Source organism: Brachionichthys hirsutus, chromosome 4 (assembly GCF_040956055.1).
Source record: "Brachionichthys hirsutus isolate HB-005 chromosome 4, CSIRO-AGI_Bhir_v1, whole genome shotgun sequence".
NCBI classification, from domain to species: Eukaryota; Metazoa; Chordata; class Actinopteri; order Lophiiformes; family Brachionichthyidae; genus Brachionichthys; species Brachionichthys hirsutus.
Window position 1 is genome coordinate 4,323,548 of NC_090900.1, and position 17,029 is coordinate 4,340,576.

The 17,029-nt window shown below is 42.3% G+C and overlaps 2 protein-coding genes across 2 annotated transcripts; one reads left to right on the top strand and one right to left on the bottom strand.

The window, feature by feature from the left end:
- The first annotated feature begins 4,874 nt into the window (after positions 1-4,874).
- On the top strand, positions 4,875-6,805 carry cmklr1 (chemokine-like receptor 1). Its single transcript, XM_068760615.1, has one exon. It carries the CDS (start codon positions 4,875-4,877, stop codon positions 5,910-5,912), a length of 1,038 nt encoding a protein of 345 aa, XP_068616716.1. The 3' UTR covers positions 5,913-6,805.
- Positions 6,806-7,542: 737 nt separating this feature from the next.
- On the bottom strand, positions 7,543-16,827 carry wscd2 (WSC domain containing 2). The gene is made up of 8 exons (XM_068760614.1): positions 16,356-16,827; positions 13,835-13,949; positions 13,045-13,229; positions 11,614-11,735; positions 11,362-11,536; positions 10,567-10,731; positions 10,286-10,486; positions 7,543-8,443 (listed from the first exon to the last, which is right to left on the bottom strand). The coding sequence occupies exons 1-8, from the start codon at positions 16,741-16,743 to the stop codon at positions 8,091-8,093; spliced, it is 1,704 nt and encodes a 567-aa protein (XP_068616715.1). The 5' UTR covers positions 16,744-16,827; the 3' UTR covers positions 7,543-8,090.
- Positions 16,828-17,029: the final 202 nt, after the last annotated feature.

Consider the following 17,029-nt stretch of genomic DNA (forward strand, 5'->3'; position numbering starts at 1 on the left):
CCATTTATTATGATTTACTCTGGTATTTGTTTCATTCTCCCTCAGAATGGAAAATTAAACTCTAATCAACCTGATTAAAATAAAGGTTTGATAAAACAAATAAAGTATAAAAAGAGAGGATCTCAGAGAATGTTGAAACAACACACTCTATTTTTTTTACTACTTGCTGAGGCTGTTCTGCCACCTGGAAAAGAAGCTCACTGTCAGGGCAGGAAATAAAGCCCCGTGGCAGAGGCTCCTCGGCTCCTCGCCTCCTCGCCTCCTCCTGGCTCCAGCTCCTCTCTCCCGTCTCTGCGGAGCTGTCAGTCCGCCTGCCCCTCTGTCTGAGAGGAGGCTTTGCTCTGGGTGACAGAGCTCGGTGTCAGAGATAGAGGATCTCATTAGGCAGTCAGAGAGAGAGAGGGATGCTGGTTCAGAGAGCCCGGATGAGGGGGCGTAAATCAGATGACAGAGTGAAGGAGAGCTGCACTGGGAGTGAAAACGTCCTCATTGCCACTGTAAATGGAAGGTTTACTGTGGAATGCCAGCTGCACGCACTCGCTGGCAGCCTGGCTATGGGACTGTTACAAGACGTTGCTGGAGGTCAGGCTGCTGTTTGCTTTCATCGGGGATAGAGGGGACAGAAGGTTGTCTTGGGTTGCCAGGAAACCAGAGAGAGTTCATAGCAACACGCGAGTGTGTGTGTGTGTGCGTGTGTGTGTGTGTGTGTGTATGTATAATAGACTAATAGACGCAAGCAGGTAATTCATCAGCCTCAGAAGAGCAGTCTCTCTACTGTCTCTAAAAGTGATTTTCTATTTAAAAATAAAATCAGTTCTTCTAGTTGTTTTCTAAAGTAACCTTTTCCACAAGTTAAGATAAGATTCAATTTATTGTCATTGAGCATGTCACAAGTACAAGCAATGAAATAAAGTGTATTCATTTCCTGCTTCTATCTGTCTGCCTCGTCCTCCAAATGTCACATTTGCCCCCAAAGGAAGACATTTTGCATCAAAACAATCTTGAAGTGTTCAGTATTGCCATTTATGCTTATTATATGTTAATTTGAGCATATTCTCTTAGATTAGATTATCTTTCCTCAGGCCCAGCCCCACGTGTTCTGTCATACGCTGGAGCCTGGTTTCCTCATCGAGAATCCGAGTGGAGCCGCCAGGTGATAAATGATCTGGTGGAAGGACAGGAGACAGACATAATCAGGTCTCCATTGAGGACCATCCATTACCGAGCCCTCCCCCAGTGCATCTTCTTCCTGTAACGTCTCACTGACTCACTGGCCACCAGAGTGGCCTCAGTGGAGTGGGTGTCCGAGCCTCCAGCTGAATGCACCAATTGTAACACTAACAGGCGATATTAAGACACACACAGCCGTGATTCAGCAACTTGTGGGTGGCTCTTTATTTTCTCCACCCACCAGGAAATATTTGATGACTGTGTTTGGTTTCTTTGGTAACATACACAGAGACAAGGAAAATAACATTTTATTGCTCAATCAAATACAAGCCAGTAGAATTGGACAATGGGGCGGTGGGGCCTGTTGATTTGTTGCACGGGAAACAAATAATACCATGAGTGGAACCGTTCCCACAGCCCTAGTTTGGATTCCTTTTTAATGAAGCCTGCCTGCAGCCAGAACACACATGCTCTAATGATCTGGTGTGATGTCTACACCAAAAGCCTAATGCCATAAAAGGGCGCAAATCAATCCTAAACTCTGTCGGTGGGCCTCTTTTTGTAGTGTCCTGAGTCTTTTCTCTATTAATTGCGTGCATCGTTTTTAGCTGAGATACTGCTTGGCATGTGTTATTTTATGTTATTTTATCTTGCCAATGTTAACATTCACCTCAAATTTCAGTTTTTATTTTTCTTCCCCAAGACATTTTCATTCAAGTCAGACGTTCACTTATGTTTTATTTACACTCATAGATAAAGACAAGAAAAAAAAGCTCTTATTTGAAAACTAACACACACATGACAGAATGATCCGTGCATTTTACTGGCAGACATTTGTGCTCCAGAGACACTGAGATGTGACTGTGGTCCCATGCGGAAATTATCATACCAGGATCCATCTGGTGACTGAACTTGATATTATAAATAAAACAAATTTCCCTTTGGCATTGAATAAAAAAACCCTGATCTTCATCATGTGACCCCCCCCCCCACTGCAAACCAAAGAACGTTTCTCATCCTGTTAACCCTTCCTCCAGATGATGCCTTTGAGATGTATTCTGTTACCGTATGATTAAATGTTCACTGATGATCATTTCGCTCCCGTCCCATCATCATGATCCTTGGTCTTTTGGAGGATTATATTTACTAACTGAGTTTTTCATTGCTATAGGATCTGTCTGATCGCTCCAACAGGATTTAACTGGTTAAAAGCTTCACAGATGGTCACATAAGTATAAATCCAAAGAGCTACAGCCAAATTAGATTACATGCACAGTTAATGGGCATCTCTGCTTCATGCGCTGGGTTTAATTATACTAATCTGATAAACTAGTAGTATTAATTCCATTTCTTTTCTTACTTACATAAAAGAAAAAAAAAAGACGAAAGCATTTTTTTAATACCGGCTAATGAAAACCTTGCTGAACCTCAACATCAAATATAATCTAATATTAATATGATTTTAGTAGAAGTGATTCACTGATGCTCTAGTGGGCAGTAGCAGAGTCCATGATGATGATGATGATAATGTTTTCTGTACTGTTTCATGTCCATGGCAGTTTTATTTCCCGTTTTCCCGATTTTTTTTTTGCAAGGCTACCACTTTATAATTTGAAATGTGTTGGAAAAACACATGAATTCCATTAAGGATGAAAAACGTAATGCATTTCACTTGTACTGTTCTACTGAACAACATTACAAAGGGGGGGGGGGGGGGGGGCACAGAGGCCCGTTAAAAAAAAGATAACTTTCTATTTCTGAGATTACTCAAAAATGCGGCCCATTTTAATCTAGGCTGTGGAGGTGGATTCTATAGTAAATAGATTTATTCTGCTGACTGGAGGATCGCTGCCAAGTTCTAATCTATGTAATGGGTTTCATCTGAAGTCGTTAATGTGGCAATAATGCTCAAGTTACTGAAAAATACAATTGAAATAGCGCACTGGAAGGTGGGGAGAAACCCAATACTGTGTGGTGAAGCATCCTCTGTGAAGCTGCAGGGAAAGAGAGGGAGATCGGTCCCGACTGGTGGAGCGGAAAGGTTCAGTGGGGAACGTTTGGAGGCAGATTGACATCGTGCTGATTGGAGACTAAATGAACAGGAAATTAGGATTTATATTGTTTTATTTATTATTGTAAATTTAAACTTCTCTGGACAACATCAGCAACGAACCTGAAATAGAATTCTAGATGTGTAACTCGATCCCTTCCGGTCAACATGATATTTTAACACAACACAAAATGTCAAATAAAAACCTTTAACTCATTGAGTGCCAGCCATTTTCAACTCAGCTATTTGCTGAGTGCCCCAGTTTTTTTTCTAATTTTGCCAGATTTTCCAAGCCCCACGGAATATTCTTTCATCAGGAAAAGAAAGTGCGTTCCTACCATTTCTCGTTCCAGAGTTATTGGCTGTGGAAGAGAGGCAGATTTTAAAGTTAGGGTTGGCAGTGAATGTTTGGGTTTAAAAAAAAACGTATTTACGAATGGCAAACAACGTGAATGGCACTGAATGAGTTAATATCATAACGTCCAACAATGTTATTTACACAAGACAGACGGGACGGATTCAGTGGATGCACAGGGGGGGCCAGAGAGCGACCCTTAAATTTAGACGTGGGTCCAGAGGACAGGGTGAAACCAGACATTTTCCTCCAACGTTTTATTAAATTTTGTTTTGTTTGTGCTTCACTATTTTCTCTAATTATGGCAAACTATTTCCAGACATTTCTGTGGCTGGGTGGGGTTATTAAAATTCTTCAAATTCCCCCAAAAATCGTAAAAATAATAAACAACGTCGAGCTGGAGGAATAAATGGGATTTGTGAGTCTGTTGTTTCAATGCGAGTAAAACAGGGTCATGTTCTATTTTTTTAAACGAAGCGTCGTTGGCATCTGCGGCTCTCTCTCAAGCTGCTTCACATACGACATCGTGGACGGCTGCATCTGCCGTAGCGATTCTGATTCAATGAAGCTGGAAAATCGGAGGGCCGATTCAGTCCGTAATGATGACACTGATGTTCATTGGCCTGTATGGAGAGCAGCTGTTGCTTTTCATGCTTGTTGTCTGGAACATCTGGATCACAAGCCGCGCCTGAAATATCAAATTAAATCAGATTATTTACGGCTTGAGACTCTTATCTTTGTTTTATTGCTAAATGAAGACCAAGGTCTTTCATTCCTCCCACATCAGAGTGCTTTGAACATTTCCATCCATCCATCCATCCATCCATCCATCCATCCATCCATCCATCCAACCATCAATCCATCTTCAGCCACTTGCTCGACTTGTGGGGTCACGGGTCTGGAGCCTATCTCAGCTCAGTTTGTATTTGAGGATCTCAAAAATGAAGTACTGAAAGTATTTTAGGGATGGAAGTGTTGAGAAAGCCAACAGTCAGCTGATCAGGAAGCAGATGAGTTGTTGATAGGCTGGTTCTGTGTTAAAAGCTAGCAGCACGACCCGGCTGACAGGAAGCTCGACTCACGATCGGGTCAGCAGCAGTGAAGCGCTTCGCTACAGGTACGTGTCATTGATGAGTGAGCTGAGTATCGCACGAGACTTCCATTCGCTCAAAATATATTTTAATGCACTTCAATCTTTTCTTTTTCTTTTTCTTTACCAGAATTAAACGAAATACTAATTTTAAATGTTTTTCCAAATTTGACAGAAATCTCTAAGCCTGCTCCGCTCTTCAACACGACATGGATTATTCCGATAACTACGCCTACGACTATAATTACAGCTATGACGAGAACGCCACTGTAACCGAAGAGTCCGTTTTTCAGCACACGTCAACGTGCTTAAAGGAAATCCTGTGCATGTCGCTGCTCGTGGTCAGCGTGGTGATTTTCCTGCTGGGTTTCTGTGGAAACGCTCTGGTCATCTGGATTTCTGGTTTCAAGATGAAGAAGACAATTAACACCACCTGGTACCTGAGCCTGGCGATATCGGACTTTGTGTTCTGTGCCTTCCTTCCATTCAGCATCGCCAACATGGCGATGGAGGATTGGGTATTTGGTCGCTTCATGTGCAAGTTCGCCCCGTCCGTTATGTTCCTCAACATGTTCAGCAGCATTTTCCTCCTGGTCATCATCAGTGTCGACCGCTTCGTTTCAGTCGCGTTTCCAGTTTGGGCCCAGAACCATCGCACGATTCGTAAAGCTTCCGTTATCGTTGTCCTGGCTTGGCTCATGGCCATCGCACTGAGCGTTCCCTCCGCGGTCTTCAGGGATGTCGGCAGTCACCTGGGCCGGACCATCTGTTTCAACAATTACACATCAAGCCAGCACAGTCACAAGATAGTAGCGCTGAGCCGCCTCCTTGCAGGGTTTATTGCCCCTTTCGTCATCATCATCATCTGCTACTCGATCATCATCCTCAAACTTCGAACCAACAGGATGACCAAATCCTCCAAACCCTTCAAAGTCATGACGGCGCTCATCGCTGCTTTCTTCGTCTGCTGGCTGCCGTATCACGTTTTCGTCCTGCTTGAGCTGAGCCACCAGAACTACAGCCACAGCGTTTTATCCGCCGGACTCAAAGTGGGAACCTCTTTGGCTGCAGCCAACAGCGTCCTCAACCCAGTGCTGTACGTTTTCATGGGCAACGACTTCAAGCGGAAGTTCAAGAGCTCCGTGCTCTCGAAGATGGAGAACGCGATGGCGGACGAAGGCCGCACCACCAGCCGATACCTGTCCAGGTCAAGCTCCGTGGACACCAGAGCTTCGACACACATCTAGAGGCGTCACGATGTGGGGAAAGAATCTTGGATGAAATGTGTAATTGTGTAAATAACGCTGCCAGAATGTCACGTTTGAGACAATATTCACTCGTTGGTTCGTTTTAGCGCGGATGGTGCGTGACAGCAGTTTCACGAAGCACGTTTTCAAAGTAAGGGAAGCATTTATGATATTATAATATTAGTTACTAACAGGAAATGTATGATTATTATGTCAGGCATTGCAAGGCCAGATACAAACGGGAAGTTCTCCTTTCAGTATTATTCAGCAGAAAGACTTTTGATACTCTGCATGCCTTTCAAATCGTAAATACAGGTCATGCACATACATTTTGTGATTCTGAAAGCGCTCTTACATACTCATCTAACTTTTGCACGTTTACTGATTAGTCAAACAAATCAAAATTCAACAAGAGGGGAAATAATCTTATAAACTGCAGTGTACATTTTGCAACTTTCCCGACATCGGCTCCAGGAGAATTTACCCCTGGACTAAAACGACGACACCGTTCAACTGAAATATAACAGAAAATCATGAAAAACTGTTGCTGAAAGAATTTAGCTGATTGCTGCTATTTCTCTTTCATGCACATTAATCCTGAACTTGGCTTCTGCCCAATAATATGTGTTCTGAGGCTTTATCAGCTGCCACTGCTGCATTGTATTGAAGTATTTCATGGGTGGATGATTGCTTTAGAAAGAGTTGTCTGTAATGGAGCAGAGACTAAATAAATAACTGTTGTTCTCCAGTGTTCTACAACCCGTATCGTGTGTGATGAAGGCACCTTAATAGCATCTCAGAATAGCAATCACGATGGAGCGCAAACACCACAGACCCAGATGATGTTACCTTGCTACCTTGTTTCATAAACACGTAATCACCCAAATTTCTCTCAAGTGATTTATGAAATACAGTCGACCTTATAATGAATGTTACGCACTCATTTATTGGGTCATTCATTACATAGAAAATACATTCGATTCTGACGCCGATATTCTGAAAGTGTCGACTTGTCAATGAAAGCGGGAGCTAATAAAGTTTAAAGCGTTAAAGATTTACAAATAGAAACATTGTTGATGCGTGAACACAAGCTATAAAAATATATATTATACTGAAAATGGAAGTTAATCTTTTTTTCCCCCTCTGGCTCAGTCAAAAGATAATTTATACTTTATAGTCTTTCTAATATTTGGATTCTGTAGTTTTAATCCTATGGCTTAGTACACTTATGCTACTTATGGAGTCTGAACAGAATTTTTCACACCGTTGAGATAAAGATTAAAAAAAAAATATTTAAACTTTAAATTATCACCTGCAACAAACAGAAATTGCATTCAGTTTGAATTTAGTGGCACAAAATAAATCTGTAATGTTAAATCTAAAAATAAATAAAGAAATAAACCTGTAATGCCAAACCCCTCTGATCTTTGGGGCTAGTGTCGCACAGGTTAATGCTTTTTGGATATTTGCACCCAGCCCAGAGACATAGCACACCAGGGATAAATAAATGCTCGAGATTTCAGTGCTTTCAAGATAATTCACCTTGAATAAAAGACGATGAGAATTATTTTCCTTTCTTTGACATATAGTCAGCTGAGTACTTTTAAAAAATTGGAAACACACAGTATCATCATCATCATCAGGTAGTTATAGCCTTTATATTGCATTATTTTCCTCTGACAAAGAATTTTAACGCTTTTAGTGTTTTAATAAAATAGCATTGCTCTGTAACTGATCGCAGCAGAAAATTCATACATGTGAATGTTTTGACCTCCCATAGTTATGCCTTCTTTTACAGAAAATAAGCGGATTAAACAAATTTTGCAGTCGCGAGAGCCCCTCTGGGATCACAGCTATTGTATTCTCTTGTTAAGGCATGTGCATAGAGCAGGATTAAAAGGGCTTTTCAGACAGAAAAACAAGAAGAAAGCCTCTTCTATTAAATAATTAAGCTGCCAAAGTACAAGGACAACAAAAAAGGATGAACAAAAAAAGGAAACGAAAGGTAAGAGACTTATTTTTTTTTCTCAGCACAGCTTGAGCATATGCAACCTTAAAGAAAAACATTAAATAAAAAACTATTAATGCAATTTTATCCTATAAAATATGATGCAGGGTCTGTTGACAAAAACAGTCTGTTCAAAGGAGGAAAAAGGAGAAACTTAGCAATCATAAATATCATCTTGGCATATATTCCTCTGGAACTCCTGGTAGTTTTCTTTTCTTCAAGGCAGCGTCTACTCTTCTTATCAGTTCATTGATGTTAGCCCGCATTTCAGGAGTGTAGGGGTCGTATTCAAGCTTTCGCAGCCCAGATCGCTTGAAGTTTCCATCTTTCTGGCCCTCGACACACAGCAGGCGGTCCTCAGAGACCTTCAAACCCAGGAACTGGACCATTTCCTTCAACTTGGAGAACAAGTCCCTCTTCAGATCCTCAAAGTGGACCACCTTGACAATTGTCCCCCAATGCAGCCAGTCCAACGTGTGAGACGCCCACCACGGAGCGTAGTTCCGTACAAACTCAGGCCATTCTGCAGGAGAAAAGAAAGGACAGAATATAAGCAAGGTTATTAGGAACCAGAACATGGGAGACCAACCAGATTTACTTTAATCAGAACTGAAATGTTTTATTTATCAAAGTCAACATTATTCTTTCTTTTAGCGCCCCCCCCCCCCCATAATTAAATAATTAAAAAAAACAGCTGTTGGAATTTTTTTTTTAAATGCTTTAAATCTGAAATTTTACATTGAAAATAAATATAGACATTGACCTTATAACAAACCACAGGCAGGTAAAATAAATAACAAGGCAAAAAATATAACAAAGAGGAAGTGAGATTCATGGCGCCCGAACACTGATGGCATTCAGATCTGTTGCAACTCGTGGAGGCGTACATCAGGTCATTCCTGAAATGTTCAGCCAGCCAAGTGGAAATGTTTGTCTGGCTGTAAAAATGCAGACTCTGCTTATATCCTCTGGTCACAGACAATCTACTGGCTCATAAAAACAGGGACTGGCAGGAGTTGCAAGCAACAACAACAACAACCACAACCAACTGTATAGAAACACTAAAGAAATGCACTTTACACCCTAAATAATAATAAAAAATATAACGAAAATGTAAGTTTAATGGATCAAAGTTAAAAATAGCAGACAAGCATACAGTCACACTGACTTTATAGAGAACGCATCAGTATCTGTAATGTCATCTGGGACCCGCAGCCTCCCTCTGCAGACAATGTCATGCTGACTCTCACATTGGATTCTCTGGCTGTATTGCAACTGGCAGCTGTCAGAAAGCCTTTCTCTTCACTGATGTCACTGTAATCATTTCCCCAACTATACAAGGACTGAACATGAAAAGGGCAAATGTTGCTGATGCCGGCTTGCCAACTCTCCAGCCTCTGGAAAAATCGATCAAAGATCACAGAACGGAAGAGAGATGATACATAGAGAAGACCAAACTTGTTGCCATAGTTACCAATGTGAGAACATAGCGAGAAAATGCAGATGATGGATGAAATCTAATTCTATTCTTGTATTCCTGGTTTAAATTTCAAGAGAAGTCAATCTAGTATGGAACAATAATAAATCTCACCATAAAATGGCTTTTGAGAAAACGCACACACACACACGCACACACACACACACACACACACACCCACGCACACACAGGTATTGGGTTTTCTCTGTTGGCTCTTATCATTCTCTCGCACACAAAGCAAACAAATACAGTTACTCTTGCCAGTTGTTGGGGAATGTAACAAACGGACCGCAATGTTCTGCACACACGCCACGTAAATGTTCTAGCTACATTTAGCACGAGGTTTTGAGGAACCAGCTGTTTTACCTAGTGACACAAGTTATGATGCGACTTGCCAGGAATGACCGCGGCTTTAGTTGGCTAACCATTTCACTTCTCCTTTTGACTTTGCATGAGACCTTCAAAGGAAAAAAAGAAAAAACCAACAACAACTTTGCTCAGCCATATCGGTCCATCTGTTGAAACCACTGAAACAGCCCTGAGTTCATTCCATCATTTCCTTAGAATACCACATCATCATTGATCGTTTTCCTGGTCTTTGAGGAGGCTTCTTTGTGGTGAGGGATGACGCAGAATGCGAGCACTGAGAAACGAGGACTGGGACTCTGAGCGTCAGTCGCAACTCCTTTGTTCATTAAGTGAATACACCACAGATGCTTTATATGAGTGGCTCCTATCAGATATGCTTACATGTCACTTTGTAAACAAACAAAAGAACAAACAATCAAAAATCTTTCAAGGACACTTTAAGCTAAAATTTATACCTTTAAATAAGGAAGGAAAATAGAAAACAGAACTATGCAACAGGATTTTCAGACAGCAGCTTACCCTTCCCTCTCCAGTGAGCCTGGGAAGCAAACCCAATATGGCCGCCGTATTTCCTGTTAAACTCTGCCATGAGGGCTTTGTAAGGGTTTCGGATCATTAAGATGCTGGAATCAAATGCTTCAATCTCCTTCCTGCCACTCTCGTGTGTCTTAATGCAGATTGTCCTTCCACTTCGCCAGTGGTCCCGCTCCCCTTTAAATCCTAGGAAAAGAGTGACGTCAATCAAAGAATCACGCGCGAAATACGTTGGTGAATTGTGTCAGATAAATATTGACGCCAACCTTTATTGTAAAGGGAGCCATCAAAGTAGTAGCTGCCGGTGTAGAAGCCAGTGGCGAGCTCGATGAGATGCCGAGCCCAGGTGTTGCCGGCTCCGGGGAAACTGGCGAGGGCCACCAGCTGCTTGGCTCGAATAGGGAGGAAGCGGCGGTCCATGCAGCGGTTATCTGACCAATAATACACACTTCATTATTGATTTATTGCTGACATCCACTCTGATAAGCACCAGCATGTCGGTGACATTTCTGCATCCAAATGAGGGAAGAAGACAAAAAAAAAAGTTGCTTAATAATATGGTCTGAAGAAGAACGATGTTGAAACGCTTGACATTTGTGGTCAAGACATTTGACGCGTCACTGGCGGAGCAAAGGTCAACGATACAGTCACATTATGGTGGTGCTCTGTGTCTATGGGTTAGTCCGAGTCTCATCATCAATAGCCACGGTTGTCTGGACCAGCCCATTGGGGGGGTGGAACCTGATCGATTGGGTAGGTCTACCCAGAGCATGGTCAGGTCCCCCTTCGGCCCGCCACCAATGTGTCTACGCAGATGTACTCCACTTCTGCTTTGGAAGTTTCTTGGTGAAACCAAAGGGATTAGGAGGCTTTACTTTCCTCCACTGGCCTCCCAGTGCTCCCATTATGAAGGACTTCAACTAGTGCTGGATCTTGTGGGTCTTTACTGCCCTTTAGTTTATGGCTTAACCTGCTCTGACTGACCTCGTCTCCACAAACATGGAGGAGAATTAAATGGAAATAACGAGCATATAGCATAGTCAGGCGCCAGCAAGCTTTACCTTGAACCTGTGTCTGGTACACAACAAAGTACTCATCATTCCCACAGCTCTCAAACTCTTCACCAGGGCAGCGGTGGAGACACATGTCTTCGTTCTCCAGCTCGTGAAGGGAGAAGAGACGAGTTGGAAAACCACAGTGACAAAGATCTCCAGCCAGAACAGCCAATGATTTCTCCTGGAATAGAAACGCCATTACTCAGGGAATGCACTCACATGAGCTAATATCCAATGCATTAATACACATCTCCTCACCTTCTCTGTGCACATGTCCACACACTTGTCCACAGCCATGTTTTGGATGACTGCACTGAGAGGAAGTGCCAGAGTGATGTTGTCTGGCCTGTGGAAACATCCTTTGAAAATGGCGCTGCCATCTGAAAGGTAGAGGAACAAACTGTCACAGGACTCCAGATCTATGGTCGCTGAGCAAAGCTTCCATCAGATTGGCTTCTGTTCAATGAGCCCATAATGAAAAGAAATCCCACCAGGGCTCCCCTGCAGTCTACAGGAGCCCTGACCTGCAGCAGAGCCAGCCAACAGCAGCACTTACATCCCTACAGTGTGGTAATGACCTTTGACCTCAGGTCCTCACTCTGGTCTGACAGATAAACCACAGACATAAAAGCAGCAGAGAAGAGCTGCCTCTTTCACACTTTCAGAAGGTTCATAGTTTAGACATTTCATTGAGCGACTTCTGCTCACACATTTTTGCCTATTTCAAAATGACAAGGAAATTATTAGATGTAATTTTCTAGATCTGTTTATTCAAGCTGCTGTTGATCATATGAAGGCTGTGTGTCTCTCCATTTGTAAAATGTTCATGAGAGAGGAAGAAATCTGACCAACTTGACTACTACAAATACACAGTATATTAAACACAAATTATTGCACAGCAAATACAGCTGATTAATAAGATTAATTACAAGCTGCATAACAACACGTAATTGGAGACATATTTGCGAGAAACGAGTTTTGGCTTTAATCCCGATACACAAACTGTGAGGCTTTCTAAAATGCAGAAAACCATAGAAAAGCCACCTCAACATGTTTTCTGAATTTCCTCTTTGATGTTCACATGACAGAGTTCAGGGTCAGAGGTAAAGACATAAACGCAAAGGGCTTATTCAGCGATCTGCAAGCCAGAAAGCAGAGGAAAAAAGCAGAAATGAAAATCATAATAAACAAATTGGACCAGAAAATTAGAGTTGGAATGACTTAAAATCAAATATTCGGTCGCTAATTCTCCTTTCTTGTTGGCAGATTACTTCTGAGAAGCAGCGGGAAGAGAAACTTCAAGGAGAAAGACAGCATGAGAACGTAATTTTCCTTGTCGGGACTTTTTAAAATGTCACAATAACAATGTCACATAATGAAGAACGAGAACCAAAACGACTTGGAACTACCTCAGAGTATAAATAATTTGCATTTCTGATAATCAGCTCTTTATCTGCGTCACTTAAATTTCACAATGGGAAGGAAGAGGCAAACACAACAACAATAACACGCCGTCCCAAAAATAAAACAAGTGTTCGCTCTTAAAATAGCATTTTTGTGCCGCAGAGGATTTTGCCAGTAGATTGAGGTCTTTTTGAAAAAGCAAATACATTTTTTCAGATTTAAACAAGGATTGAAATTGAATGTTTGTTTGTTAGGGAGGTTATTTATTTATTGCATCAGACTCACAGCGCCGCGCTGACTCCTGACTCAGCTCCAGTCTATAGATGGACAATCGGTTGGCGCCTCCACACTGGTTGCTCTTCTCTCCTTTACACTCCATGCTGCATTCACTGTCTGAAGCATTGAGCGCCTGGATCTTGTGACCACAGTAGCACTCGGCTCCAAACTCCAGACCCGCATACATGTAGCCTCTGGGAAAAGAGAAACGATAAATGATTAGCATCGGCAGGAAATAAATACAGGGAGGTTTCATCAATTACTTCATTACATATCTTGATTGTTTTCCATGAATGAAAGATGAGGATACATTTAAACACATTATAAAACTAGAAAAGCACTCAGAGAGCGCAGCCCTCCGCCGAGCAGCTCATTCCCCTCATAAATAGATTGACACTGTCCACATGTTGATCTGGATGATCATCAAAAGGTTATAAATTGTTCTTGGTATCTTTATACAGCAACCATGAAAAGTAAAAGTGAATCAGAGTTGATGTGTATTTTAACTGATTTTTGCCTCCACTACTGGAACAACCTAATTTTTGCTGATGTGGATAGACCCAAATTGTTTTGTGCATTTAAGATGAAAGTCATGTAGCCTATCAATTACCGGTTTCCAGATCTCTGATCAGTTTTACTCTAGAAAACACCACAACTGAGGAAGTACCTCATGACTATAATCAGTGTTTTTGATCCTAGATCAGCTCTTCTGCTTTGTCAGTTCCGAACTTCCTTCTGACAGAAGAAAGGAAAACGAGAGGAAAGAAACTTTAAATGGATGTTGTTGCTGCTATGGTACCTTTCTGCACAGTTGTCCTGGCAACGGAAGACAGTCATTTTTTTGTAGTCAAAAAAGGAAACTCCTCTCAGTGCTCTTTTCTGAGTGTCGTCAACGTAGCAGCCGATATACTTTGCTGAAAAAGACCAAAAAAATAAAAATAAAATCACAATGAGACACAATGTAACACACACACACACACACACACACAAACTGGGGCAGAGCCTTTATTTATTTACAGAGGCACACCGTCTTCTGGTGCAGCTGTGGAGGCAGTCATCTCTGCATTATTTCATGTGTGTGTGTGTGTGTGTGGCGGGGGGGCTGGGCTTCAGAAGTCCTCTGAAAAGGCAGCGAACCTTCCTCAGCATCCTCACTCTATGAACCGGCTCTTCTGCTGAACGAAGCTGAGTGATCTCTGCTGCATCTGCAACCTACAAACCGCTCTAGAGCCTCTGTGAAGCTAAACAATTAAAGCTGCATTTGAGCAGCTGGTGAGATGCAGGACTCACTCGTAATCTTTATTTCTAACTATTGTTGAGTCGGATAAATAATCTGCTTCATGATGAATAAACGTGTTGAATTAAATGAAACTGGGAATATTCCTGGTAAAGGATGAGAGCGCCTGATGCATTTTTTTCCCCCCCAGAACATATGCAATGAGCTCAAATTCCGGAATGCAGAGAACCAACTAACCCAGGCTGTGTCTTAGGGGTGTTCTTTCCGCTTTGCCCTCAGCACACATGTACTGCATCAGAAAGAGGAAATGTGTTTATGTGCTGCAGGTGCAGGGTGCATCTTTTACTACAACGGCTATAATTAAATCCAGGGCCACTGAGAATGACAACGTCTGCAGCGAGGCGAGAGATGAAAATATGTAATAGGTTCCTGGAGGTGCTGAGCTGCTTTTATAAAAGCAAACAAACGCTTTGAAGCAAGTAATTAGTCCATTATCTCTTTTGGCTGCAGTCCTACAAGGTCAGTGTTGGAGACGGGCGAGGAGGAGGACCGAGCGAGGCTGAGAAACCTTCATGTGATGGGCTTGAATTCACTTTGTCAACATTTGTTTGGGCCTCCAATTGCGGAAAAAAAGAGCGTGAGCTTGCGCCAGGCAAATATTGTTCTTTAATATTGTACACAGTAGGGTACTCTGCAGTACTGCGAGTTCCTGTAACATAATCAGTTATTTATTTTCTCCTCAGTTCAGTGAGAACTTGCTCTGCGTAAGAGAAGAGGGGGGCTAAATCAAATCAAGACAGCAACATCCACATATTGTCATAGTGCCAATCCAAACACAGCAGCAGAGCCTCACACTCATGTTTCTACCAAACAGCCACAGCAGAGTCAAAGGAAATCCATGGAATGATCAAGATATCACGGATGTTACTGAAGGGAAACGGCCACACGACAAAAACAGGTTTCCTCTGAACTGGAGTCACATCAAGAACAGATAATCACAAGTAGAACCGCTAAGATGATCACTTCTCACTGCAGAACTAAAACTGACTTTAAGGTCCTTTACGCGAGTAATTTATTTAATCCCGCTTTGCATTTAGCCATTTTTTACTTTTATCCCCTACATATATTCCATTATGTTTTCCTGACAACTATAGTTACTAATTGTTAAAACAAAAAAACATTAAAAGAGTATTGATTTTGATATTTGGAAAAAGAATTACTTAATTGTAGGACTTCCTCCTTGACAATAACTTTTTCTGAATTCTTAAAGGACAAACAGGCAGAAGTTCAGCATCGCTTTTGCAGGAAGGTTTGGAGTAAATGCTATTCTCTCACCAGATAAATTGATCTTTCCTTTGGAACGGAATGAGCAAACAGGATATTCTTTCCAACCAAGGTCAGAGATATCTGCACTGGACAGGAACTTCCTGTCCCCCTGGTGTTGTCAAACTTAAGGATCTGATAATCAGGAGTTTATACGCAGACTTTATCTGACCATTTTGCAGTTGCACTATGTAAACACAATGCGAGCGCTTGAGTAATGTCGATAACCGATGTGGGATTTTGATCGTGTCAGAGCTTGAGCAGCCGCAGCTACGTGCACGAGACGGTACAATGTTTCACTCCGACACGAAACAGAGGGCTTAATCATTATCATCACGTCTCTCCACGCTCGCGAGATTCCCTACAGGACCAATGACAACTGGAAACTCATTAGTTTACGCAGAGCACGTTGTAATCAGAGGCAAACATGAATCCATTTGATATTAACACGAGCTGTTTGAGGGATGACGCTGCCAATACGAATCAGCCTGCAATAAGAACGACCGTTTCAATGATAATGATCAGCAGCGTGGTACACGCTGAGCAATCAATGCTACCACAAATGTATTATTCCCTGATTCAGACAAAATGTGTTGCACATTTTGTGAGCGCCTGAGACGATCTGCTTAAGTGCATTGAATTACTGGACTTCTTTTAAAATATTGATATATGACAAATTTGAAGCTTGTCAGTCACAATCTACTAATTGTTTTTGAAGATCACAAGAGTTTTAATGTATTTTTTTTTTTATATAACCCACCTCTTGAGTCGTCCGTGTCTTTGTAATTGCGTCCTTTCAGCGCACGGTTCCAGTTGTTGGCGTAGTCTCCTCCCCTGCGCACCGTCTCCTGGCCGTCCTGTGTAGCTTTTTTCATCCATGGAGGTCCGTACCGCCGCTCCGACCTGTGCGTCTCCTTAAATGCTCTACTCACAATGCCAAGCCCGCGAGCATCTGATAGTGAAGTCCGCTTGCCCATCTCTGAAGCAAATGAAGCGTCCCGGGCACCTTTAGATCCGGGACCGTCCCCGACAAAGCCAGAGTGCAGGACGACGAGGCTTCCAGCAGTCAGGTAGAGGAGGATGAGGGAAAAGAATCGGACAGGCTTCTTGCTGAAATAACGTTGTATCTTTAGTAGTGGCTTGGCCATGCTGGCTCCCCCCGCCACTCAGACCCGCTCCCCAGTGATGAAAACTCATAAAGCAGAGGAGTCACAACCAGCAAGCCCGATTCCTGCTACACAGTCCAAAATGAAACGAAGAAAAAATTGTGACAAAGTTTTTTTTAGCACTTTCTGGAAGTTCATCCAAACAATCGCATGACTTTTCCGTCATGTATGCCTCCTCTGCCTCATGATGAAGATGCTTTCAACCCATGCAAACCTGCAGCCCTGCCGATTGTGTCCACGCGAGAGTCTCTCCTGGTGTCTGCTGACA

Bases quoted from the DNA above. Each gene is read 5' to 3' on its own strand.
- wscd2 (XM_068760614.1), bottom strand. From the start codon at position 16,743: ATGGCCAAGCCACTACTAAAGATACAACGTTATTTCAGCAAGAAGCCT. The intron at 11,736-13,044 runs GTGAGTCTGATG...TCTACCTTTCAG, and splicing joins TCAGGAGTCAGCGCGGCGCT to ATGGCAGCGCCATTTTCAAA. The intron at 11,537-11,613 runs GTGAGGAGATGT...TTTCTATTCCAG, and splicing joins TGGACATGTGCACAGAGAAG to GAGAAATCATTGGCTGTTCT.
- cmklr1 (XM_068760615.1), top strand. From the start codon at position 4,875: ATGGATTATTCCGATAACTACGCCTACGACTATAATTACAGCTATGAC.